At 43.8% G+C, this 25451-nt stretch overlaps 1 protein-coding gene across 1 annotated transcript in view; it reads left to right on the top strand.

Moving 5' to 3' along the window:
• Ppp1r12b (protein phosphatase 1 regulatory subunit 12B) overlaps window positions 1–25451 on the top strand; it is a 159858-nt gene that overhangs the window by 117112 nt on the left and 17295 nt on the right. Inside the window, exon 20 of the mRNA XM_051204053.1 lies at window positions 23452–23468. Within this exon, the coding sequence (XP_051060010.1) occupies window positions 23452–23468 (17 nt within the window). The remainder of the gene's footprint in view (window positions 1–23451; window positions 23469–25451) is intronic.

Raw genomic sequence — 25451 nt, 5'->3', positions numbered from 1 at the left:
GGAACGATGCTATCTGTTCTTTTCCTTCAAACTGTCCTATTCCCTGTGGTGTTACCTTTGAACTGTAGATTAAGACGGCACACGCTGAGGTTCTCCGTAGCAGAGACCCTTTGCTCTTTAATGATTTATAAATATGATATAAAGGAGTACTGTAGGATCTTGTAAAAGTCACTCACTCATCCGCTTTAACTACTGATTTTGGATTCATTTCTTTTCTTTCTTATGTATGCAGTGTTCTGTCTGCATGTATCCCTGAGGTTAGAGCTTCTTAACCATGTCAGAGAGTTGGGCAGAGGTTTAGCTTTCATCCCGAGGTGTATGAGTGTAGAGCGCACACGCTCTCTCCAAAAGTACAGCGTTTCCTTTGCTTTGAGAAAATGCCTGGTGAAAAAGACAGGGGAAGGGGTGTTTGTTTTATTTTAGCTTACTGCTCCGGATGACATTTCATCATAGTAGAGGAGTCAAGGAGACAGGGATTTGAAACATCAGTCACATCCCATGCAGTGGTCAAGGGCAGAGAGAAACGGATGCATGCATGCTTGCTACTGCTCAGCATCCTTTGCCCAGGACCCAGAGCTAGGGAGTGGTGCCACTCAATTTAGGCCGGGCCTTCCCTCACAGTTACAGTCAAGACAGTCCCTCACAGACATGCCCACAGTCTGCTCTGCTGGACAGGCCCTCGTTGAGGCTGTCTTCACAGCCGACTAAAACTAGCCATCCCACTGGGAGCATATTCCCTGCTGGGGGCCATCACCAGCAGAGCCGTTTGCCACGGGTCGCTTTTAAGCTTCTGTCTCGATCTGAGTAATAAGAAAAGGAAAACATATCTGAATGATTAATTTTTCCTTTGAGTTTTGGGATGGAAGCATTGAATCAGTGGGGGGCTCTGATCAGGATTCACTCTCTAAGGGTTTCTTTACTGTTCGCTTTTGGTTTATGTCAGCTCAAACACACACCCTTTTTGTGCTTGGTCTTGTAGTTAGAGACTTTTGAACTGACTGCCTGGGACTCTTAAGCTGTTTATAGTCGCCAACCTCTTCCCTTTGTCTCACCTAGAAGAAATAAAACAGACGAGCCCATCGTTTTTGTCCTGCCTCTCTGAAATAAGTTCTATTTTAAACAAATGTCTTCTGTAAGCTGAGCTCGTGAATTCTGTTTGTGGGGTTTTCCTAACCAGGCTCTTTGGTTACTGACTCAGTGTGAGACAGTTAGCAACTGAAGAATTCTTGCCTGGGGAGGCAGAGGGAGAGCAAGAGTCCTTAATCAGGTACCCATGCTGATTGTCTCACAGTATCCTTGGCCAGGACGTTAAAACTTAAGAAGTGCCAGTGTGGAGACAGAGGTGGGTTGTTTGACTCCCTGAATCCATATTTAGAAATGATACTTACAGAGGTACAGGACTGGAAACTGGGTTCTCTGTATAACTGCAGCCCAGTACATTTCCTTTCTGTTCTTTTCGTCGGGACCAGAAAGATACTTTCATTTTCATGGTGGAATCAATGGTTTTTGAATCTGAAAGAAACAATGCTTTTTTTTTTTTTTTTTTTTTTTTTTTCAAAAACTGAAGAAATTAAGTATGCAAAAGAGCAGGTGAACAAAGGGAGAGTTTGGATCCGGCTTTCTGAAGACGTCATCTCTGGTCCCCGAGTGTCTCAGTACTCCACGTCACCTTTCTTGAAGGCCTTGGTTTGTGAATAGGTGTTTTCACGTCAACTTTTATTCCCCTGAACCAGCAAGGGCTCAGCCCTCCATATTGTTCCTGCTCCCTTCTGCTGACCAAGTCATTTAACCTTTTAGAACTTGAGTTTCCTCATCTATCAGATAATATAATATATTAATAATATAATATAATACTGAGCATAGCCGAGAAGCGAAGATGACAGTAGATATATGTGAACACTTTGATATAAAAGAATTTGCCAGTGTTACAACATCCTTAAATAGAAACATGACGTAAATGAGAAGAGGCAAAATGGCCATGTAGGAATGAAGGGGGTTTATAGTCAGTCCTTCTCCAGTTGCTGGTTAGTGAGCAGTTACTGTGCAAACTTGAGAGAAACAGGTCCAGAAACTGTGACTGAGCTGTTCTTTCTGTCCCTTTAAAGAAAGGTATAACCGTGATAATGTTCACTCAACATATTGACAGGGTTAACTATGTACGGTATATCCATAATATACAATTCATAGATCGAGGGTCAGTAAAATGGCTCAGTGGGTAAAGGCTCTGGTTCCAAGTTTAGCAACCTGGATTCAGTCCCTAGAACCCACAAAAGAACAAGTTCTCCTGAGTAGTCTTTTGATTTACGTGCATGCTCGAGTGCACACACGCATGGATGGACACACATACACACACACACACACACACACACACACCATGGCACACGTGTACTCACATCAGGCAAAATAGTTATCAAAAGAAAAAAATCACAGATAAGAATTCTCACAATGACTGGCCTTTTAGATGGAGTCTATAATTCTAGTCTGTTGTAGTATAAACGAGTCTTAAGGAATTGTTTTCAGATTGAAAGTGAATCATGACTTCTTTATAAATCCTTTTTAACCTGAATTCATTAAATTAACCCCCCAAGTAGATGATCTCTTTTGCTTGCTTAATTTTTTATAAAATTAGCATTTGGAATAAAGACGATATCAAAGCATTGAGGCAAAAGAGCCATTAGCTGGAAGGGCTTAAGGGGTGGGAAGTATAAATTTCATATGGAAAGGGGAGGGGAGGGTAGAGTTTCCAAGAGCCTGGAGGGAAGTGAGTTGTTACTTTGGGGATAAACCCATTGGCTTAGAAAGCATTTGGCTTAGAAATGTTGGACAGTGTAGTGGTGACAACAGAATGCAAGAGATTAAATTTGAGATGTTTCTTCAAGGCCAAATCCAAGCTCCTTCAACGCCCAGCAAAGAAATTCCTTTCTTGTTAACTCTTAATTTCCCCTGCTGCTGAGTCCCGCCATCTGGAAGTTCTGAAACTGTCACCGACGAATTGTGGTTTCCCTCCACATTTGGACCACTTTCAGATCTCACTGCTTGCTGATGTTGTCCTAAGAAACTGCCGCATTTTCTGATAGAGACTTAGCCAGTAAGATGTATGTCTGGTCCGCAGAGCTTACTGCGCAGTGGGCCAGAGTTCCAAACTGCTGGCCTTTCTCACGATGCAAGAATGACAAGGCATTAAAACTTCACATAAAAAAGGCTCGAAGGTACTTTCCTACTTCTGTCTGGGCTTGTTACTTGAGAGAGATGAGAGTTGAAAATCAACCATTCTCATATGCAAGAGAAAAAAAAAAGTGTTTAGAGAAATCAGTCTTGGCAACTGCTGTCTGCTCTGGGGTATTAACTCCTGGGGGGGGGGGGTGTGGGGTTGCCCCTGGGCATCCGCACAGCCTCCATTCCTAGAAGCTGGCGCTTTCTTTTCCTTCTACAAGTGGCAACCAAGTTCTGGGTTGAAAGTGAATCCTTGCCCCTGGCTGCTCTCCAGCATTCCTCACTGAGCGAATGGGGATTTGGAATGTCAGGGAACAGAAGAGGGAGGGGAAAGATGAACGTATGACTCTGAGTGTTTACAGCACAGGCAGCTCGTCTGCAAGGACTTCCTCAGACCGCTTCCCTGTTGGGAACCTAGTTCCTTCTTTGTTTTGAGTTGTTTAACCTCGCTTCAGCACAGCAGTCCAAACCCTCACAGCCCTGTGAAGTCGGGACAAGGAAGGGCAGGGTGGCTTCTGGACAACTCGAGCTTCTTCCCTCTGGATAAAGTCCTTGTCCCTCGACTCATCCGCAGCAGGATCCAGAACCGTCACTCTCTGGGATTGAACCTGGAGTCGGCAGGTTTTATTCAGGACCAAGCTGAGTAAGAGGCAACCTTCTGAGAGCATCAAGGACCGGGTGCAGGCATGAATGGTACCTCCGGCACGCACCTTCCACTGCTCATACTTGGGATTGAGGCGGAATTGAAATATTGATGGGACACCACTCTCACACTCTGTAACTGTGGACTGGTTCAGAGCCCAAGACTGTAATTTACAAGGCGGTTCTTATCCTTTATTTAGTCCTAGCCAGAGTCATCCTGTATCAACTCAAAGGAGAGATTCTGTAAGAGAAATCTCCAAGGACAGTTCCCAGCTTTGTGTGAAGAATCCAGAGGTTGGGTGTCTGTCTACAGCCCCGTGAACCATGTCTTCTTTATATACACGAAGTAAGGAATTCACGCGGACTAGGAAATCTCAGTCTGATTCTCCCCCAGCATCTCCGTCCCCGACTGCCAAGACACTGCGAGTAAGCGTTTTTTACTTACGTCTGATCGTAGTTATGTCACAGGTGGGGGGAGGTTTCTGTGTAACTTGCAGGTTGAGACGGGGGGGGGGGGGGATTTCAGAATATATAGAGGTCAATCAGGAGGAAATTTGCAAGTAAAGCCCCAGATAGTCCTCCTTAAAGGGGCTGTGAATCACCATACTTGATACTGTTGTAAGTAAAAGCAGGCTTAAGTAATTCAGGCTATAGCTTCTGACTTTTAGCTTTTAATCCGTTGTAACCTGGAGAGCAGTAATAACCTGGAGAGCTTTTTGTTTGGTATGTTTTGTTGTTGTTTAGTTTTTGTTTTAGTTTATTTGTGCTTGGTTGGGGTTTGTGTTGTTTTTTGAGACAGGGTCTTTCTATAGAGTATTGGTTGGCTTAGAGCTTGATATGCAGAACAGACTAGCCTAAAACTAATAGAGATCCACCTGCCTCAGCCTCCCAAGTACTGGGAATAAAGGTGTGTGCCACCCCTAGCAGATTCTAGGGTTTTATCACAATGTCATATGGAGATTTTAATTTTTTTTTACCCATTTTTAGTTGCTTTTTTTCCTGTTTTTAATGAATCAATACTATAATTCAAGAGAAAAAAAAAAAGCTTCTTAATGGCATGAAGCTATGTACATCAAATTTTCATCATTCCCAGGTTCTATATGCGTATTAGTGTATCTGTGTGCATGAGACAGTGTATGCCTTTACCTGTTTCATATGTCTCTGTGAGTAATAAAAAGTCAGGATGAATTAGGACTCACGGATACTTGCAGCCTTCCTCTCAGGGAACCAGCTGGGTTAAGAAGCTTGTGATAGCCTGGGCAGGACCATTTCCTCTGGTCATTGGGGCATTTGTACCTAGCTTATTGTCCTCTGTGGTCGGAAGCTGGCAGAAGCAACAGATGCTACCAATGGCAAGTGAGCAGTGAGAAGTCCTGATGGGCATATTAGGTAGCAGGCAAGGAGCAGCTCCCTCTAGGGAGCCAGGCTGCGCCGTAACCTATGCACACAGCCTCAGAGGAGGGCAGTCAGGCTTCCTTATTTGGAGAGCTGTGGGGTTTTTGCAAGAAACCTCTGCAGAGTGTGGCTTCTTTTTATTGTTTTATTTTCATTTTCAGTGTCCCTCTCCAAGTGTAAGTAATCATATAGTGGAATTTGGGATGCGGTACATTGGCCTGCGACTCTAGCCAGAGATAGTTACTAGAGGGCCCCAAAAGTCTACACTGTTTTTCTCATGGTCCTTTTTGCGAGAGGACCAAGGGAGGCTGCACAGTGATGTCCAGAGTGGCCACTGCTGAGCTCCTAGGTTCCTGGCGTATTTCTTCTCCTCCTAGTATCCCCCCCCCCTTACCACAAGGCCCCAGGCACTTTTTGCAGCAGCACAAAAGTGAGCATTTCTTCACCTAATGCTCCCCTTTGCTGCCTCCCACGCATTATGCCCCATGACACCTTTGGATGTAAAGAGCCCCTTGTCAACGCCCAGCTCGTTGAACCCGCAGCTCCCGGAGTCGCATGGGATGCCTGTAATCGCTCAGCAAGCTTCTGTTTAGTAACTACCCTCCACATCCCTTTTTCCATTCCTTCGTTATCATCTGGTGCCTCTTGTCTACGCTCTTCCCGTCTCATTCTCTTACCTCCCACCCCCGCCTCTTAGACAGAGAGCACGGTGGGAGAGAAATTGAGAGTTTTAATTACAGGCAATCAAAACTCGGGCAGTGACCCCTTCCCGGTTTTAGCGGCCAGAGGCTGTAGATTCCCACCATAGCATCAGCTTACTGTAACTACAGATGGCTTGAGACCGTACTGCAGGCAATGTTGAGCTTTCCACGGCCTTGGTCCGTTATGTCCTTAGTGAGTGAGACAGAGAAAGCTGTGCAGAAGCAGTGCGGAGGCTTTTGACTCTTGGGATCAGTTACCTAGCTAGGGTTCATCTTATGAGATTTCACTTGTCTCTTCGTTTAACCCTTATGTTTGACTGATTCGGGGTACTCTGTAAAAGCTGGGTTTGGGTGTCCCTTAAAACACATTTGCTGTGGGCTTGTGCTCATATGCCTTCTGATACCTAGTTGCAACAGGCTTGTTCTTTGCCACCCCGAAAGCTGGGTGTTAAGTAGGTTACATAAAAGAGACGTGGCTTGCCTAGCATCACTTGGATAGTAATCAGCAGAGTGTTCAGCTCAGGTTTCTTTCCTTTCAAAACCTTTATCCAAAACACTGGAGTACATAGCAAATGGACTCGAAGGTCAAGTTTAGGGGTCTGCTTTCTGGGCCAAGATAATAGTTAAGAACCTAGGTAGCTGTAGGAACCAAAAACTTTACCCACGGTGGGGAAGGGGAACCAAGGGGGCCAACTGACGGGGACTGGCCGTCATTGAATCTCTTGTGACTGGTTCTTAAGTTCCAGCCACGCCCTCCAGGGACAAAAACCGCCATGATCCTGAGACCCTGTAGCCTCAGATTTCTCTTAAAGAAAATGATGAGGCCTAGCCTTTACAGTAAAGACACAGCCAATTACTCTATCGTTAACCCCCCCCCACCATGTACTTTTTATCAGCTAGAGATTGCATTGTTGGAAAGGTGCAGTCCCCGGTTGATCCAACATTCCTCAGAACAGGACTGAAGTTTTGAACAAGCGTTTAAAAGTTTATTATTATTCTAGTGGTGTTAAAGGAGCTAAATATGAAAAGCTTCCATATAAGGAAAATGCCCTCAGAGAATTTTTATTATTTACCATAACTCACTGCTGTTACTAGCCATGATCAAGCTGCCTCCGTTGTGTCTCGAAATTAAACTTGCACAAAGCAGCATGACTATCGCCTGCTTGGCCTTCAGCGGCCACACCAGTAACTTGCCACTTTGGGCACTACGCTGTATTACTAATGAATGGGGCTCTGGAGAGTTTGAAGTCCTGCTGAATTGCCAGTTGCACTCACATTACCACCCCGCTGTCAGTCAAGAGCAGCGTGATGCCTAGATGATGCTAGTTTAAAATCAATTAAAAAGATGACTTGGCTTTGTTTATCATGTGCTTTTAGAATGTATTGTACAGCTTTTTCTCGAGTACTTTGGATGAGGAATGCATATGAAACAGATAGAAGCCCTCTGAAAAACTCGATGCTTCTCAAATCTCTTTATGCAATACATCATCCACAAATGGAGTTGTTAAATTGAGTCTGTTATTATAACCCTCACGATGGTGCTCAAAACTTTCCAAGCTTCCAGGTCTGTGCTTATGTTAAGTAGGATAATACACGTGACTGGAAGTGATGTTTACCATCAATACAGCAGGCGAAAACCATACTTCCATGGTAATAGTGAATGCAAAAATATTCATGAAAACTCTTGTCATCAACACTTGAACATGGAAAGCCCTGGACCACCTTTCTCGGTTTAGTTGTACGAGAGCTTATGTTAAAGTACAATAAAACATTTGCAATAGTCAAAAAAATAATTTTTAAAATAATAGCTATTTACATACAGTATGTTTTGGACATTTTGTTCTTCAACAAATGCTCAGGAATCCCTATGGGTAAATTGAAACTAGCCGAATAGGTATTATTTTTAACTTGTGAACACAAAGGAGGGGTGATTTTTAGTGAGTACAAAACAGAAACTATTTTATCGCATACCTTTACTTTCCAACTCTTGGCAGTATCTGATACTTTTTGAATTACGTAATGCTAGATTTCTGTACTCAGTAAGCCTGTGACCAGCTTAATAATGTAAAAGTCTAATCCAGGGCCAACAAAATGGCTTATTGGGTTAAGGCACTTTCCACTAAGCCTGATGACTGGAGTTTGATTCCCCATGAAATGATGAAAGAAGATGACTAATTCCCACAAGTTGTCCTCTGACCTCTGCACAAATGCATGTGCCCACACAAATAAACAAATGTACACAACAAAACAAAAAAGACCCTGTTACCTGCCTGGATACTGTGTGACATTCATCCTGGTGAAATATCACTCCTATCTGATTAAAAGAAAATACATGTCTTCAACAGTCAAGATTAATGTTTACTTTTGCTCATTCATATGTTTAAGCAATTTTTTAATTCTCTGAACATAAATTATACTGTTAAACATGATTTTAAATGCCCCCCTTTGAGGCTGGAGAGCATGTCTTATTCTTATATAGGACCAGGGGTTGATTTCCAACAACCACATGCTCAGAACTCCTTAACTCCAGTTGCAGGGAATCCAGTGACCTCTGGGTACCAGACGTACGTGTGTGTGTGTGTGTGTGTGTGTGTGTGTGTGTGTGTGTGTGCGTGTGTGTGTGTGCGTGCGCGCACACACACATACATATATAAATGCTAGCAGTTATCCAAAGTGTAGTTATTTGGTAATAACTGTGCTCACTACATCTTGAAATAAATGGGTCAGCATCTGAATATCTGAATTCTGGGAATCTTTTAATTGGGCAAATTTCATTGAATTGCTCATTTATGATACAAGGATCTAACCTGCAGTTACAGCCCAAGATCATTAGCATTTAGTCTGGATTGCTTCAGCTCTAACATTGAAATTGAAATGTTAATTTTAAATTAAATAAGTATTTTTTCTACCAGGTACTAATGTACACAAAGGGAAGAGTTAATCTATTTGCTTTATTTTATAATCACCCCTAATCATTACACTAGATAAACTGAAAGAGAAAAGGTTGCAGCTTTCATAAGAGCTGATTTATGTAAGGACTCTGGTTTCCAGGACAAGGGCAGTGCGCCTCTCCATTTTTTTAACCTTGGGTACTGATCAGTCTTGAGAGGTGCTTTGTACACCTCTGGTCAACACCAGATACTTTTACAGTGTGTTATTTTACGTTCTTTACATCTGGGGCATTACCAACCTGGAGTCCCTTTTGTTTTAGCTCATTAAACGCCACTTTATAATTCATTATCATGGAATGAGAAACACTTTTCTGGGTAAATAATGCTAATTAGGGTGCAATCTGTTAACCATTTTTTTCTGTCTAGTTAAAGCCACTATCCATTTTTTTGGTTGTTTTATTCCACTCAAGAGAAGTGAATAAGCTGTAATTCTCCGGTGCAAGGAATCCTTCTGGGCAGTACTCACATAGTCTGTTGAAATGAAAGTAGCTCTCCTTTGGAGACCTTCACTTCAGTTCTAGGCATATGCATTCTGGCCCAGTTAGTCCATGCCCTACATAGAGTCTGGATAAGGTAGCTTCTGAGGCCAGGGTGTGTTGAGCAGAAAGACTGGGAGTTTGAAGACATTAGCTCCTTTCCTGTAAGCCGTGTCCTACTCTTCTCTCTGTAATACCGTGTCTCCATGGTAAGTAGGTAATAAGTCACGCGCTCTGTTTGGATGTGTGGTCTCACTGTGGACTAGTCTTGAATTCGTGGGCAATCCTCCTGCCCCTGTGGTCTGGGTAACTGGGATTATAGACTCTGCCGTGTGCCAACCAATCTGCTCTCCTTGTAGACCTCTCACACTAACATCCCATGAGCATCTGCTGTGTTGTAACTTCTAGACAGAAGTCTCTTTTCCACCTGTTCCCGCCACCCTTCAGGCTCTAATAAACACACAGAGACGTCTATTAATTATGAACTGTTTGGCCGATGTCTCGGGCTTCTTACTGGCTGGCTCTCTCTTAATTATTAACCCATTTCTGTTAAACCATGTGTTGCCACGAGGCTGTGGCTTACCCATAATCCGGCATGTTACTCCTTGGCAGCTACATATGGCGTCACTCTGCCCTTCCTGTCCCCAGAATTCTCCTGGTCTGGTAGCCCCGCCTTTACTTCCCGCCTGGCTACTGGCCAATCGGTGTTTTATTCATCAACCAATAAGAGAAACATACGAAGGACAATCCCCCGACTCCCAATGAGTAGCTCCTGTTCTGGATGCTGGAATTTATAAATGAAGGACTTATTTTCTAATTGGAGCCATAAAAACAAAGTTCATAACCAAGGAGATAAATTTTCTAATAAGGCCGTAGGTTCAAAGATTTCTGTTGTTTTTGTTATTGAATCAAGTAGAATAAAATGTGTAAAGTTTATGCTTGAAGAACAGTTGAAGAACAGATGGCAAAGGAGACCCTTATTACAGAGGGAGAGGGAAGAGCATGAAAATATAGGACTGGGTTTTTGTTGTTTTGTTTTGAGAGCTGCAGTTCAGTGCGGCTAGAATGAAATATATACTCGTAATAGGAAATAAGGGATCATGAGATATGTCTCTTAGTCTTTCATCCTTAGGATTTAGGGAGTTGTCCTTTCGACAAAGGATTGACGATTTGCAGTAGAGTTGTGATCTAAGTTGCGTATTAGAAAAATAAGCATTGGAAGCTGAATGCTGGAGGGAGCAGGAGCCGCTCAAGTCAGTTGTAGCAGGGCCTGATGTGAGGCATTCTCCGGGGAGCCTTCCGACAGAGCTTGAGGGCTGATACAGCGGGAGCAGGGGTAGACATGGACCTGTGACAGAAAAGAGGACAAACGGAATCTCAAACATGAAAGGCAGAAGCGTGTTTTCATGTTAGATTGATTGATACGAAGTGCCATGGGACATCCGGACAGTGACATTTAGAAAATGTGGTTTTAGCACGCCCAAGCCACAATCTGAAAGTCCGCAGAATTGAAAGCTTTGAGGGCCAACACCATGTCACAAGGAGAAAGCTCCATGTCTGGCTTCATGGAGGTACATAGTGAAAAACAAAGCCACAACAAAACCAGTGCTCACCTTTAATCCTGGCACTCGGAAGGCAGAGGTAGGCAGATCTCTGTGAGTTCAAGGCCAGCCTGGTCTGCACAGCGAGTTCCAGGACAGACAGGGCTACCCAGAGAAACCCTGTCTCAAAAAAAAAAAAAAAAATCTTGTTTTTGGATCTATCTCCAACATTTCCTATTATGCAAATGCTGCAAAATCTGGAGAGAGATGAAAATCTGAGATACTGTTGATCCTATACATTGCAGATAACAGATATTAAGCCTATAGTTGACCTAGAGCTCAGTACATAATGAACTAATTGCAAACTGAAAAGATTGGTAGTAATGACAGGGGCTATAAGAGGTAAATGTGTCTAAGAAATAAAGAAAGGACTAAGTGTGTAGAGAAATGGCAGCCGCTGTTCGCATTTATGGCTGGAACCTTACGCATTACAACACCAGGTTCTGTGTCTCCTTTCTTCGCCTGGGAGCATTGTAGTCAGCTCTCTGTTACAGCAACAAGCTTCTGTTCTCAAGGGACCCAGAATTTAGGAAGTTGAGAGTCGGTTGGCGTGAGTTTGTAGTTAAATTCTAGTTTTATTTTCAATGTGTGATAGTTATGTAGCCAGGGATTGTGTTTTTCAAGTTTGAAGAAGTTCCCAGACTATTCACATTGGCTTGGCTTGGTTTTTCTCTCAATCTTATGTTTGGGTGAGCTGACAGTTAATTGTACTCAGAAGGCCAAGGGGGAATGGAGTTGTTCTCCATCGCGTTTTCCTCCTTTTTAAGCTCCTGTTTGGTTCTGATCTTGACCTGCTTTTTATTCATTGTTGGTCATCCAAAACTGGCATGTCATTGCAGCCTCCAATCCAACGAACTTCCTTAGTCACCTGACACCATGTAAAATATAAGTAGCTATTTTTAAAGTTCGTGTGAGATATTAAGTATTTTTAGATTGAAATTAAATTGTAAAGTAAACGGAAGTATAGTAAATCTTAAAAATCTCTGTGTTGCTTTGAGGAAGAGTATCATCCACCTAGCAAAATCGTGATCCTGCGTGGCTGTAGATTGGGAGGGGTGAATGGGGAGTGGGCTGGACACACAAACATGTTTGACCTGAGTGCTAAGGGACTTACTTGGTCTTGATCCTTCTAGTAGCCGTGGAACATTGGGAGAATCAAAGGGCCAACCAGGGACAAGAGAGACAGCGGAACTCAGGAGGAACTAGAACTTTGAGCAGCTGTCATTTACACAGCGTGTGCTGCTTGGCTGCACGGTGCCAGGCAATCACGGGGTCTGTTACCTTTCTCAGTGCTATCAGTACCTTCACCCCCCTTCCACGGGTGAAACCACCGAGGCAGATGGAGGGAGGGAGGGATCCCATAACTGAGAACGCTGCAGCGGCAGTGGGGATCTTTGTCGGAACCTTAGGACGTGCAGCTGCCTCCGCGCAACCACGGAGACCCCATCAGGGGCTAGACTAGTGCCAGTATGCCTCAAAAAGGAGATGAGGGCAGCGCCACCTATTTAAAGGAGGGAAACCCTTACGGAATAATTGGGAAGGTAACAATTAAATCTTTCAAAAAGAATTTTACATCATTTTAAAATTGGAACTTTAAAATTAGAATTAAGATCAAATAAATTCCTTAGCATTCAAGTGAAACATTTTATTTGGGGATCCAGCCCACTTCCTACTCGCCCTCTCTGACCTACAGCCTTTAAGCTCACTGTTCTGCAGTCTGGATGAAGCTATTGGCTTCTTGCTTTGAATGGGAGAAAAGAAATACACCCTGCCTTGTGGTCTGTGACCTTATATCATGGCTAGTGTGCCTGTCAGTTATATATAAATTGTTCCTCTAAAGCAATCTTGAGCACTCAAAAGCAGATCCTGGTAGTCAAGTGATTTTATTATTTTGTTTATGCTACTAATTTGCTTTGTAAATAAATTTGAAACAAATACCACGCTGTCACAAGTTCGGAGGGTTTTCTTATCCGAAGGACCCTTGCCCTGCCTCCAAGCAGACTGTGGCGTTCCCTCTGCTGAGATTTCCATTTTAATAGACCCCATCATTTCTGGGAAACCCCTAAACCTAAACATGAAGATTCCATGTCTCTGTGGAAGAATAAAAATGAAATAGCAATTCCTGTAATTCAGTTTTATTTTGTTTTTATCTCCCGGAGTCCATCTTTCGGAGCAGAGTAGCATTATGGGATTAAGTCTGGCTCTAGCAAAGCCATAACCTGTGTCAGGTTTCCCATAAGTCACACATGATAGTGTCATTTTTAACAGCCACCAGCTCCAGACTGTAGGATGCTTTGTCCAAGCTCTACTGAGCCTCTCCCCTTTTGTTTACTGCGGGAACCATATAATGGCCCTTGATTTCATTCAGTGTATTTCCTGCCTTACTTTGTGTAATGGGTGTCCTTATGAGATCAAAGAGCCAAGTCTTAGATTTTGTAGTTGGATGTTTATTACTCTGTGCCACTGGCAAGGCTGGCTAGACATAGGCACGTACTGAAACTACAGTCAGCAGGCTGTGTGTTTAAGATTTGAACTCTCTTCTGTTTTCCCATTTGACTATTTTGAAGAGTCAGGGGCCATGTGCTAGGGATTGATTGCTACTTCTGAACTGAAAGCTGAACAGGGGTTACCCTAAGACAATTCAGCTGATTCCTGTTTAGCATGCTAGTAGGTCTGTAGCTCCAAAAATAAATGAGTCGATACTCTGGTTTCTGTGGGGGCAAAAAGAAAGTTAAAAACAGAGGTAGGCCCTGGCCTGAAAGCTTCCTGAGAAATGAAGTCGTTTAGGCTCAGGCTCTTGGGATTATTTTCCTCTTGTGTTCCTACTGTTACTGTGTGTAGTGCTCCAGCGCATGAGTAGAGGTCCAAGCAGAGCTTTGGGAAGTGGCTTCTTCCCTCTGACCTGTTTGCGGGCTGGCTTGGCAGACGAATTGTTGTGGGGAAAGTTTACCATTTGAACCACCTTGCCAGCTCTCCTTTTGCCTTGGGAAGCGAAATCTAGGAAGGCCTTTTCAAAGTTTTCATCAATAGCTTGGTCTAAATAAAATTCAAATGACTATTTTCCAACAAGCTATGGCATTTACTATGTTGAAAAAAAAAAAAAAATCGTCTCAGCCAGGCATAGTGTCACAAGGTCGTCATCCCAACCTGGGGAGGCAGAGGCAGGAGGGTTCAAGTTGAAGGCACACTTGGCTACGTAGTGATTGTGAGGGTGGTCTCGGGTACATAAGACCATGTCTCATGAAAAGGAAACTCACTCATGTGCACAAGCGCACACGAAGACAGGGTTGTTGCATGCCTGTAAGCCAAGCATTCAGGAGGCCGAGACGAGAAGGTTGCCACGGTTTGAAACCAGCCAGGGCTACATAGTGAGACCTCTCAGAAACCTAGCGAACAGAAAAGCAGCTCCAGTTTACTGCCTTGAGGAGGTGTGATCTATTGAGGAGCCTCAGGGTGAGACCTGGGCACTCACGTAAGCACAAGGACACTTGAAGTCTGCAGCTTAAAGCGGAGCTGGCCACTTGAAAATTCACGGCTCTTGATATTTTTCCCGTGCTGAGGCTAGAGCTCGGTACATGCTTGGTGAGTGCTCTGTCCCTGAGCTACAGCCCCAGTCCTAAATTTCCCAATGGCTGTGTGCAGTGGAGGAGCGGACAGGCTTGGTCAGACCGCATTTTTTAGCCGTTGCAGCATCTATTCAAGCAGCTGCGCACCCTGGTATACCCAGGCCATAAGGAGAGAGTGCCTGCGGCGGGCGGTGTGAGAGGTGTAAACCCTGGGCTAGAGCCACGCCTTTCAGAGCTTCGCTTCTCAACTCCTTTGTCCATCTTCGCCATACACTGTACATAGCACACAGGTGGCTAGGCAGAGGTCACGTGTGAGCTAGTAAGGGCACGCGTGGTTGCTAAGGATTTTAGAGTTTAAATTTAAAAAGTGATTTGCCTCAGATATTTTATGGAGGATTTAGTATATTCATATCATTCCTTCTAAGGTAAGTACGTTTTGTAATTCCAAAATAATTCAGACAGTCTTCAGGAACTGTAGAAACTATGAGCTGTAAAAAATCCCGATAATATTTTGGGAGGTTAATAAATACACCAGAAGATGAGTATTCCTTTTTATTTAAATTAAAAACAATCTTATTTTCCATACCAATCCCAGTTCCCTCTCCCTCCTGTCCTCCTATCCCCCTATATCCCCCACCAAATCCTCATCCCACACCCCTTCAACTCCCCATGGGGGTCAGAAGATGAGTGTTTCTATAATGTAACAACCTCCTTCTGTTATGTTTACTTGGGGGTGGTGCTCACGTGCTCTACAGCATGAGTGTGGAGGTCAGAAGACAGTTTGGAGGACTCAGTTTTCTCCTTCCACGGCGTGGGTCCTGGGGAATCACATTCAAGTCACCTGGCTTGGCAGCAAGTGCCTTTACCCGCTTAGCCATCTCGCCAGCCCCAGTGGTTTCTATTTTAAAATAAAGTGAGACATAGTAAAATGTGCAGGTACCACTGCTTGATTTCTCTCTGCCTGGAGTATTATAAAGTTTATAGGATAGATATGTCCACGTTTATCCCTCCACACTACACAAGCAAATGGGAAACCAACAGGGAGCCATTACCTAGCACGTGACATTTCCCCCAAGTATTTATAACAAAGGGTCTGAGAGATGGCTCGGTGCGTAAAGCATGGGCAAGCCAGAAAACCCGAGTTTGATCCCTGGGACCCATGTAACGTGGAAGAAAAGAACTAATGTCGTAGAGTTGTCCTCTGTCCCTACACATGCATGTCGCACACACCCACACACAATAATAAGTGAAAATTTAAAGAGAAACAGCTATAACACAAACAATGTTAAGTGGTCAATTTGATTTCCTTTATTTAGCTGTTTTTCCATATGCATTTAGTAGTTGGTAAAGACAAACCATGGAGTGTAATGTGATGAAGATAGAATTTAATAGTTGCCAATTTTTTGCTTAGCAGTCTACCATCTCTCACATGGATGAGCACTTGGTGCTAGCATGAGGCAGTATTTTTAGCGCTGTTTGGATGCTGAATGTATATAAGGTTCCTTTCTGGACCTCAGAGGCCATGTTTCTTCCAGGATGTTATTAAATGGACCATGTTTTGTTGCTAAAGGGGGAAAGTTGGAAATGGCTTTCAGATTATATCCTGGCCCAATCTCCAGACCCTATATTTATGAAAATATGAAAATTGCCGGGATTATGTTACTAACTGTCGTGTGCACAGGTGACTTGTGATGGTGGATTCTCCCCCCCCCACGTGGGCCTGCCTGATCTAATCTTGTGAGCCTGGTGATACAAAGGGCAAAAAGGGCAGACAGACCCATGTGCCCCCCCCCAACCTACCCGCCTTTGCTGGATTGAAGAGGGAAGGGGCTGGGTGAGAAGGGACGAGGAGGCGGCCTCTCCTGAAAGCAGGGAGCCAGGGGACCTGCGGCCTGTGCACCAGGACCCTGGAGCTCAAAGGCGGGAACAAAGGAGCCAGGAGAGCTGTGCCAGCCCTGCTCCCATAAAACCGAGATGATGGGCGGTTTAAGATTCCGAGTTTCATGGCCGTAGAAAACTAACACAATGAAAAGTCTGATGGTGATAAGGAAATCGTGGTTTTTATGCACATGTAGGGGAGCTAATACTCTGCCCTCTCATTGTCCTCCCCATGATTGCATCTTTCCATCTGTCCTCAAATCATACAAGAGCTTAACTGTCTTGTCTGGAGTACAGACTTGGAAAGATCTCTTCCTGCGCTGCAGACCAGTGTCTCGCCCTTACTCGTGTTTCCTCAAAATCCTATCCATTTGCCTTATGAAGGGCACTTGTTGAGGTACAAGGCTAGGACACCTTTGTCTTTGCTGGAGATATTGGTGAAAGGTTTATAATTGTGTGTGTCTGTGTCTGTCTGTGTGTCTGTGTATGTGTGTCTGTGTGTGTATGTATGTGTGTGTGTGTGTCTGTGTGTGTCTGTGTCTGTGTCTGTGTGTCTCTGTGTGTGTGTGTCTGTGTGTGTATCTCTGTGTGTGTGTGTCTGTGAATGTGTGTGAGTGTCTGTGTCTGTGTGTGTGTGTGTGTGTGTGTGATTAGATTTTCAGGGGCTGCTTGGTTCTGAGTTCTGTCTTTGCAGGCTCTCACTTCTGTTCGCTTTTTCTCATCAGCCTGAGAACTCTGAAGTGAAAGGGTAGTTCTCTGTGGGGCATCCCAGAATAGCTCAACTTGTTTCTCCTGGCTCAGCTAGAATACAGAACATGATATAAAATGTTCCTTCTGCTTAGTTCTTCTTTTGGAAATGTAAATAGATTTTTTTCCCATCATTGTGGGGTCAGACCCTGACTCCAAGGGACCATGACTTAAAGCCGCTTCAACCTTGGCAGTAGACATGTGACTGACTCGGTCTGTTCCTTTCCCTTGGGCCCAGCTTTCCAGAGCCATGGCTTAATTTTCAACATGGTAGGAAGGGTTTGGTTTTAATTATGTGCCTTTCTGAATCCTGATAACTTTCAAGTTAAAAGCTTTTGTGGGGGCTTTCTACCCAGCCTCTAGTGTTTTGAAGGCTCTACTCATTTCAGAAATCAAAACCATCCTGGTTCCTTCCCTTTCTAGGATTGCCGTCTGAAATAATGGCAATCTTCACTCTGCTCTCTTATTAGAAGCAGGCCTGAGCAGGGGGCTGTTATGGCGCATTTCCAGAGGCATGAAAGGAAGGGAGCCTGCGTCTTAATTTTGAACATTTCTCAAACCATATTTTATCCAGCTAGCCATTATTTCACCTCAGCTCACTGGGTTCTTAATGGTTTCCCAGAGCTTTGAGTCTCTTCTGCTCCAGGGTCCGATTCCCAGTATTTACTGTCTCCACTTGAGCCACCAAAGACATGAAAACTAATCCCTTCACTGAACAGTTTTTATGTGGTTCAGACAGACCAGAGACCATCTCAAGGACCATTATTCGTCTGTCTTGAGTGAAAGGTAGAGCAAAATTATCTCTTCTTCCTTCCTTCCTTCTTTCCTTTCTTCCTTCCTTCGGTTTTTTTGAGGCATGGTTTCTCTGTGTTGCTTTGGAGCCTATCCTGGAACTTACAGTATAGACCAGGAGACTAGGCTGGCCTCGAACTCACAGAGATCCACCTGCCTCTGCCTCCTGAGTGCTGGGATTAAAGGCCTGCGCCACTGAGGCCCAGTAAGCAAAATAAAAAACACCCGAAGATGTTCCTTCCAGGACTTCCTGATTAAAATGTATGATATGTTTGTATGTTAACCTGAAAACTGGATAGAAGATTCCCACCTTTTTGAAGTATATACTATTATTTTGTAAAGATAAGATGTGTAGACCTTAGTGTACACTGCATGTAACTCATCTGCTTTTAAAAGAAAAACTATGCAGAAGATACAGTGAGAGGACCAGGCTATGGCCAAACGGTGGGTAGCCACAGTGCCAGCCTCCAGAGGGCCGGAGGTTCCGCCGAGGCATTAACTTCTGTGGCTAGGGCGTCCCCTCTCCCGCCCTCCTCTGTGCTGGGCTTGCCTCTCCCGTGACACTTCCTCGCTCATTGTCCCCTTGGACTGTGCAAGCAAGCACACCCCCAGCTCACTCAGCCCTAGACTTTCCTCTGTAGGATTGGCAGGCAGCTTTCTACAGTGAGAAACCACGTTAACTTAACAGTTGAGATCCGTGTAGTTTGAGTGACAGCGGGAAGAAGAGGAAAAGTTGACTTGGTCTCCTGTGTCAGTCAGGCACTCCACCCCTTACCCGATGTGCCTGAAGCTTTTCCTCCCTGGGTCTAAGCAGTGTTTGTTGTTGTTGTTTTTGCCAACCCTCCGATTATCTGGAATGTCGAGAAGCAAAGCAAACCAGTATCTTCAAGAGGTGTTCATTAGTGAAAAATGACGTCGGAAGCATTATTCAGAAGCCTAAGCTGTTTTATCAGGAGTTAGACAGTGTACGTTAAACCCTGTATGTTCCGGGTCTTACCTTGTAGTTTATAAGCCTACTCTCTTAGGCTGTAAACTTAAAGGAAGCCTTTTCTTTAACAAAGAAAACAGCATTTCCTTTAGAAGTCTGTTTATAATGAGGTAACTATTTTACCTCTGCTGCACCCGAATCTCACTGACTTCTGAGACCTCTAAATGGCTGGCTTGATTACCCCAGGGCATTGCTGGAGCTAGCCTTTGAGTGCAGCACCCAGGTAAAACCTACAGGGGGTGTTCTGGGAACAGTCAGGGATTAACAGAGAGCTCTTCCATCTGTCAGAAGCATCTGTAGGAAGACTGAGGGGCAAGAACTGTTGTGGCCATCACAAGTCTCACACCACGGGCATTACCTTACTCATATGCTCTCCCATCTGTGGGAAAATTAGACCCCATGGAATCTGGCTGTTTCTTGACAGTACTAACCTATTCTTTATGGTTCTCCATTTTTTAAAAAAGGTCTTCTTTTATCATTTATCTATTTTTATTTTATGTGTGTTGGTGTTTTGCCTGCATGTATGTCTGTGTGAGGATGCCATGTCCCCTGGACCTGGAGTTACAGACAGTTGCAGGCTGTCATTTGAGTGCTGGGAATTGAACCAGGATCCTCTGGGAGAGCAGTCAGTGCTCTTAACTGCTGAGCTATCTCTCCATTTTTATGTATTTGCATTTTCATTAACATCCTAATTGGAGACTGTATGGTATACCAGCCAAACTATGTATGTTGAGAACTTTCCTTGGGTGTGATGGAGAGTATTTTATCATGATTCTAGAACATTCTAAATGAAAAAAAAAAGTTAATTACATGTCATTCTTATGGGGTAAATGAATGGAAATGTTAGCATGTTTATTATATGTAGTTGCCAAGATTGATAAATAGTAAAGAATTCTAATTTCGCTCTTTTAGTGGGGCAAGACACTTTTTAATCTTGTAGAGGTAGGTGCCAAAGTTCACCCAGCAGAAATGAGAGCTGAAGGTGTCATTGAATCTTAGTCTACAACAGAATATTTACAAAGAAAGACCTGGGGCGGGGGTGGTGGGTATTTCCAATTGAGAGACCAAATTTTAGTAAAAATGAAGTCAGCTAAACAGACCCGACTTGTGGGAAAGTTATTCAGACCCTGTCTGTGCACACTCTGTAGAAATGCTCAGGTTCCATTAGAATGAAGCAAAAGAAAGCCCAAAGTCACCCAGACCACACCCAGCATCAGGAGGCAGAGTCAGGCGGATCTCTGAGTTCCAGGACAGCCAGGCTGTTACACAGAGAGACAAAAGCAAAGCCAGTCTGTTCAGTTATAAACACGTCACTCCTCACATCTAAGCTCAAGCCTAGATCTGTCTCCGGAGAGACTGCACGCTGTCCTCTAAGGGCTGTCCCTGGATCACAGGCACTGAGTGAACCTCAGTCACTAACGAGTGTCAGCATCCCCTCCCAGTGGTCACAGTGGACAGTGGTACCCGCCTAAGCTTCGTGGGTAGAAGAGCAGGAAGTAGACCTCAGAGCCAGCCAAGGACATCACATTTAGAAACATGAACCATTAATTCAGCCAGCTCTCGTTACTAGTACTTAACCATGCTTGGCCTTGGCAACACTAAGTATGTTAACTGGGAACAAGATGGGGGTGAATTTCAGGTAAGACTTCAAAGCATTCACTGTAACAGTCACTGTTGAAACTATGGTCTTGCGTATACATGTATTTCTCTACCATCATCATCTCAGATCTCATCTTTGTAAAAAGCTTCCTAACTGGAGCCCAGAATTACTGCTTACCTCCACAGCACACATTCACATGCGCCCCCCCCCCCTCGCCCCCCGTGCTCCAGACAAGCTCGTGAGTGTGATCGCAGTATTCTCCTGGCTTGTCGTGCAGCCAGCTAGGCCTCCTTCTCTGAGCCCCTCCTCCAGAACTCTGCTGCATACCATAGGCTTGAAGTACTAAACAGTCTCTTCACATCTGACAGTATGACGTTCAGTCTCAGTTATGCACAAGTGTTTGGTAAGTCCCAGCTCACGTTTTCCTGGGCAGTAGACTTGAACTCACCTACATGCTGTAAGGCTGATTCCCACAGAGCTAGTGAATGGGCACAGCCAACACCCTCACTTCTCAGTTCAGTTCAGCTCTTCCCTCTTATCCCCACCCATTCTGAGAACTGAAGGTAGGGTCTCACGCGTTAAGCAGGTGCTCCACTGAGCTGTATACCCCGAGTTCTTTTTGCTCTTTATTATTCTGAGACAAGATCTCACAAAGTTGCCCAGATTGGCTTTGTAACTGTGTAAGCCACATAGCCTCTAGTCATGTGATCTTCCTGCCTCAGCCTCCTGAATGGCTGTGATTACAGACCTGTGCCACCATACTCAGCTCTCAGGGCACTGTCCATAGAGTAATATGCTCAGGTCTTAGGACACTGTCTCACTGCTTCACAGAGAGGAGATAAGAAAAAACTTAATTTATTGTGTATGTGTGCGTCCACACGCCACAGTGTGGATGTAGAAGCCGTAGGATGACTTTTGGGGTTGGTTCTCTCCTTCTACGGTGTGAAATTCGACTCAGGTAGTCAGACTTAGTGACAAGTGCCTTTATCTGCTGAGCCCTGGTTTTTGTTGTTGTTGCTGTTGATGTTGTTCGTGTCATTTTTAATGCTGAAGAGAAAAGCTTTAGACAATGTTGATGGTCCATGAACTTACGGGACACAGATACCAGTATGATTTGTATATAAGTATGTTATAGCTGGCTGTCACTCACACCTTTAATCCCAGCACTCGAGTTTGAGGCCACACCCTGAAAACAAAAAAGAAAACAGGACAACAAAAATAGATGTATAAATGTAAGAAAAGAAAAAAAAGTCATAATTCTAGATTTCTAAATTTTAGAATTCCAAAAAAAAAAAAAAAAAAAAAGTCTATGGTATGAGAACATTACAGATATACCATAAACTTTTCTAAATGTTTCCCTCTGACCTCAGAATGGGACCTATAAATGGAGTTCTTAATTGGTCTGATGAATAAAAACCCAGAGTCAGATATGGGGGAAACGCTGAGAGGTCAGGGAGGAGGAGGAGCAACCACAGCCACCTTTAATGCATTAGCATCTCAGCAGACAAGGGCGCAAGTTCCTGTGCCCCCCCACATCCTCCTCCACCCCGCCACCTCACTTCCTGTCTGTCTGTGCAGACCTCCAGGCCTCCAGGCCTCTGTGGTTAGCTGGTGGCAAGCTCCCTCCTCTGATCTTCAGACAGGCTTTATTTGTACAAGCAGGGTATCACCGCAGGGCCCTGTCTCCACGTTTAAAATATTTGTTAGGTTGAGATCTTTACAAAGATACTTGCTGATGATATGAGTTCAGTTCCCAGAACCCAAATGGAAGAAGGAGAAAGCTGTCTCCTAAAGGCTCACCTCTGCCCTCCACGCTGTGCCGCGACAGCACGTGTATTCAGCAATTGCCTGGGAACTCGTTAAAGACCCATAGAAGACATCTCCACTCCACAGCCTCAGAAAAAGGACCCACAGCCGTTAGGTCGTGTGCTTGTGACCATCCTAAGTACAGCTCCTGAAGAGGAGCGCCGTAGAAAGCCGCCGTTGAGATGCGCTGAGGCCCCATACAACACAACTTGAGGGTGTGACTATCAGACTGCTGGACGCCTGGGCTGGCCCAACAGTGACTTGCAGAGATTGAACAGAGCAGTACAGTGAGCGCTGCTCGGCGTTTGAGGGTTCCTTCTTCCCTATTGTCTGACTCTTCACATCTCAACGGAGGGAGTAAATAACTCATAAATCAAGTGAATGAGTTCCCTTTTTATGAAAGGATGGAAGGGCAAAGGTCATTTATAACTTTTTTAAAAATGGGAGATGCAGATAGTCAATGTTGCTTTTTTAAAGCAAGGATGAAGATTATAGCTCGCATCTATGAAATTCTTTCCTTCTGAGATCTCAAAATACTTTATTATTCTTTTTACGTTCTTTCCAGCATCTAGGGACTAGGAAGGGACTTCGCCCCCTGCCCACAGTTCCCTGGTTCCTTTACCTTTACTGAGGATCTTGGTGGAAGCCAGGAACTGACCTGACTCTCAGTGTTTGTAAACTGCAGTGTTTGGGAAGTGGAGGAAATTAATAGGATGAGTAGCACACTTCAAGAGGCTCGATGTCACCCGAGAGCAAACGACGGTCACTCCCGCAGCACAGCGTGGCTGTCTAGTTGGTGGAGAGGGAAGCATTTGATGGCTTCGTGTTTTGGGGGTCTGCCAGTTTGAAAGGATGCTCTCTGTCTCCCAGAGCCTCAGATCTGGTGAGGCAGAATGCACGGAAGAGTGAGTTAGAGCTGAGTGGCCTTCTGCGCAGTCGGTCCAGTTACCCTCCCCACATTGTGTGAGCGGCTCCTATCTCCACTGTGAGGTTGAGCCATCAGATTTGAAAAGTACATTTATGAATGGAAATGTAAATTAGCCTCCTGCTAATGCCATTTTCTTTTTCTTTTTTGTTTTTGTCTCCTTTCTCTAGCATGAAAGACTTTCTAGGTAAGAATTCTGTTTTATATGCATGCTTAATTCTTGTGAGTGAATGCACGTCTAGTTAAATTTAGTGCCATGCAATATTGAGTAGTGTTCTGTATCGCCCTCTTCGTTTCTGCAGCCACCACAATAATCCAGACTTACTCTTGCCCAGTATTACAACTCACCTTTGTGCCACCAGACACGCTGCTTCCCAGTTCACCTTGTACACTTCCAACTCACAAGTTGTCCTAAAGCATCCGTCCAGGCCTTGACCTTGCCTGCAGCTAGTTTACAGTCTACTGGAGCAATATCCTTTCGGGAGGGTACAGGAAGGGCCATTTAGAGGTGCAGGCAGGGATTGTGGGTGCAGGGAAGGGGCAGTTAACCTAGTCTGACAGTCTAGAAAACAGGGTTATTGCCAAGTGGACTCCTGAGTGGAGATTGAGATGATATTGTCACTTCATAGTGAACCCAACCGTATGTCTCATATCTAAATGGTGCCTGTGAATAGCTCATCACATGATCTAAAAACCTGTTTTGCAATTACTAAAATAAATAAGTAGATAGATAAATAAATAAGATCATCTATAATTTTTCACATGATATCTAAGGTACAAAACTGATCTCCCTAAAGAAGAAAATAAAAATAATAGCACCTTTGGAACTAAATGCACGCCATCTTCGCTATCTCTGGGATGGAGAGATCAAGGGGAGGCAGAGTAGAGAGAGCAGATGTAGCTCCAGGAGGGTACAGAGCAAACTGATCTCAGAACCTGTTTGGAAGTTAAAACTCGCTCTACCTTGTTAACACATGCTAAGACTTATGTATTCTTTTTCTGTCTACCCTCTCACCAACTACCAGCCAAAAATAAATAATTTACCTATAAAGTAACATACAATGACTTAGTCAAAGGGTAGTATTTTGCTATAACTCATCTTATGAGAACTCAGCTATGTTACAATGGCCACATTGAAGGACACTTTCTCTACAAACTTCAAAATGTAGCATAAACTTTTCATGATTAAAATACTGAAGTATTATTCAAGAATAAAGACAGAGGGTGAGATGGCTCAACTAGTAGAGGTATTTACCATGCGCCCGGCAACCGAATGGGATCCTGGGACCCACATGGTAGATGGGAAGAAGCAACTCCTCTTAGCTGTCCTCTGGCCTTCGCTCTCATGTACATACATATAAATAAATAAGTAAATGTATAAAAAGTAATAAGCAAAGAGATTGCAAAACAATTCAGAGCACCTTTAAAAGTTGTGTGTAATGTGAATTTTCATCTCATAGTGGCTGTAGACTTACTGATTGAGAAAATTAACTATTGATTAGTTTGTTTTGAGAAAATACATCCTTCCTCTATACTAAAAAAACAACAGAAATATATTTCAAATAGTTACATTTTTAAAAAGAGAAAGGCCTGTTCTACAAAAATAGTACAAGATAATATTTTATTATCTATATATAGAAAACACCGTCCCAAACAGTTCCCAAAAGATTATAAATTGTCAAGTTCCATTACATATAATTTTACATCATTGCTATTAAAAAATAACTGCAAATAGCTGGGCATGGTGACTCACACTTCTAACCCTGGCACTTGGAAGGCTGAAGCAGAAGGGATCAAGAGTTCAAGGCCAGCCTGGACTACGTAGGGAATTCTAGGCCAACTTTGGTAATATGAAGCCCTGTCTCAAAACTAAATAAAAGTAAGAGACTATTGGTTTTTTTAATTAAAAATAAAGAGTTACTATAAACAGATAAAATGTGAAGAGAGAATAAAACCATGTGAGACATATTAGACATCTGTAAAAGGCCCTAATGTGTAAGAGCATTATCCCGGGGTGTGGTAAGAGAACGGAGAAATCTCTTGGCCTTAATAAACAAAGTATGACTCGCCATCCCAAAACAACAGTGCTGAATAACTGCACATGCCCCTCATGGTTTAAGATACTAAAATAGGACCATAAGAATACCATTTTCCTCATAGCAAGTGTGAG

The sequence above is a fragment of the Phodopus roborovskii genome, unplaced genomic scaffold, assembly GCF_943737965.1.
Source record: "Phodopus roborovskii unplaced genomic scaffold, PHOROB, whole genome shotgun sequence".
NCBI lineage: Eukaryota > Metazoa > Chordata > Mammalia > Rodentia > Cricetidae > Phodopus > Phodopus roborovskii.
This window is presented reverse-complemented; position numbering and strand designations above follow the sequence as displayed.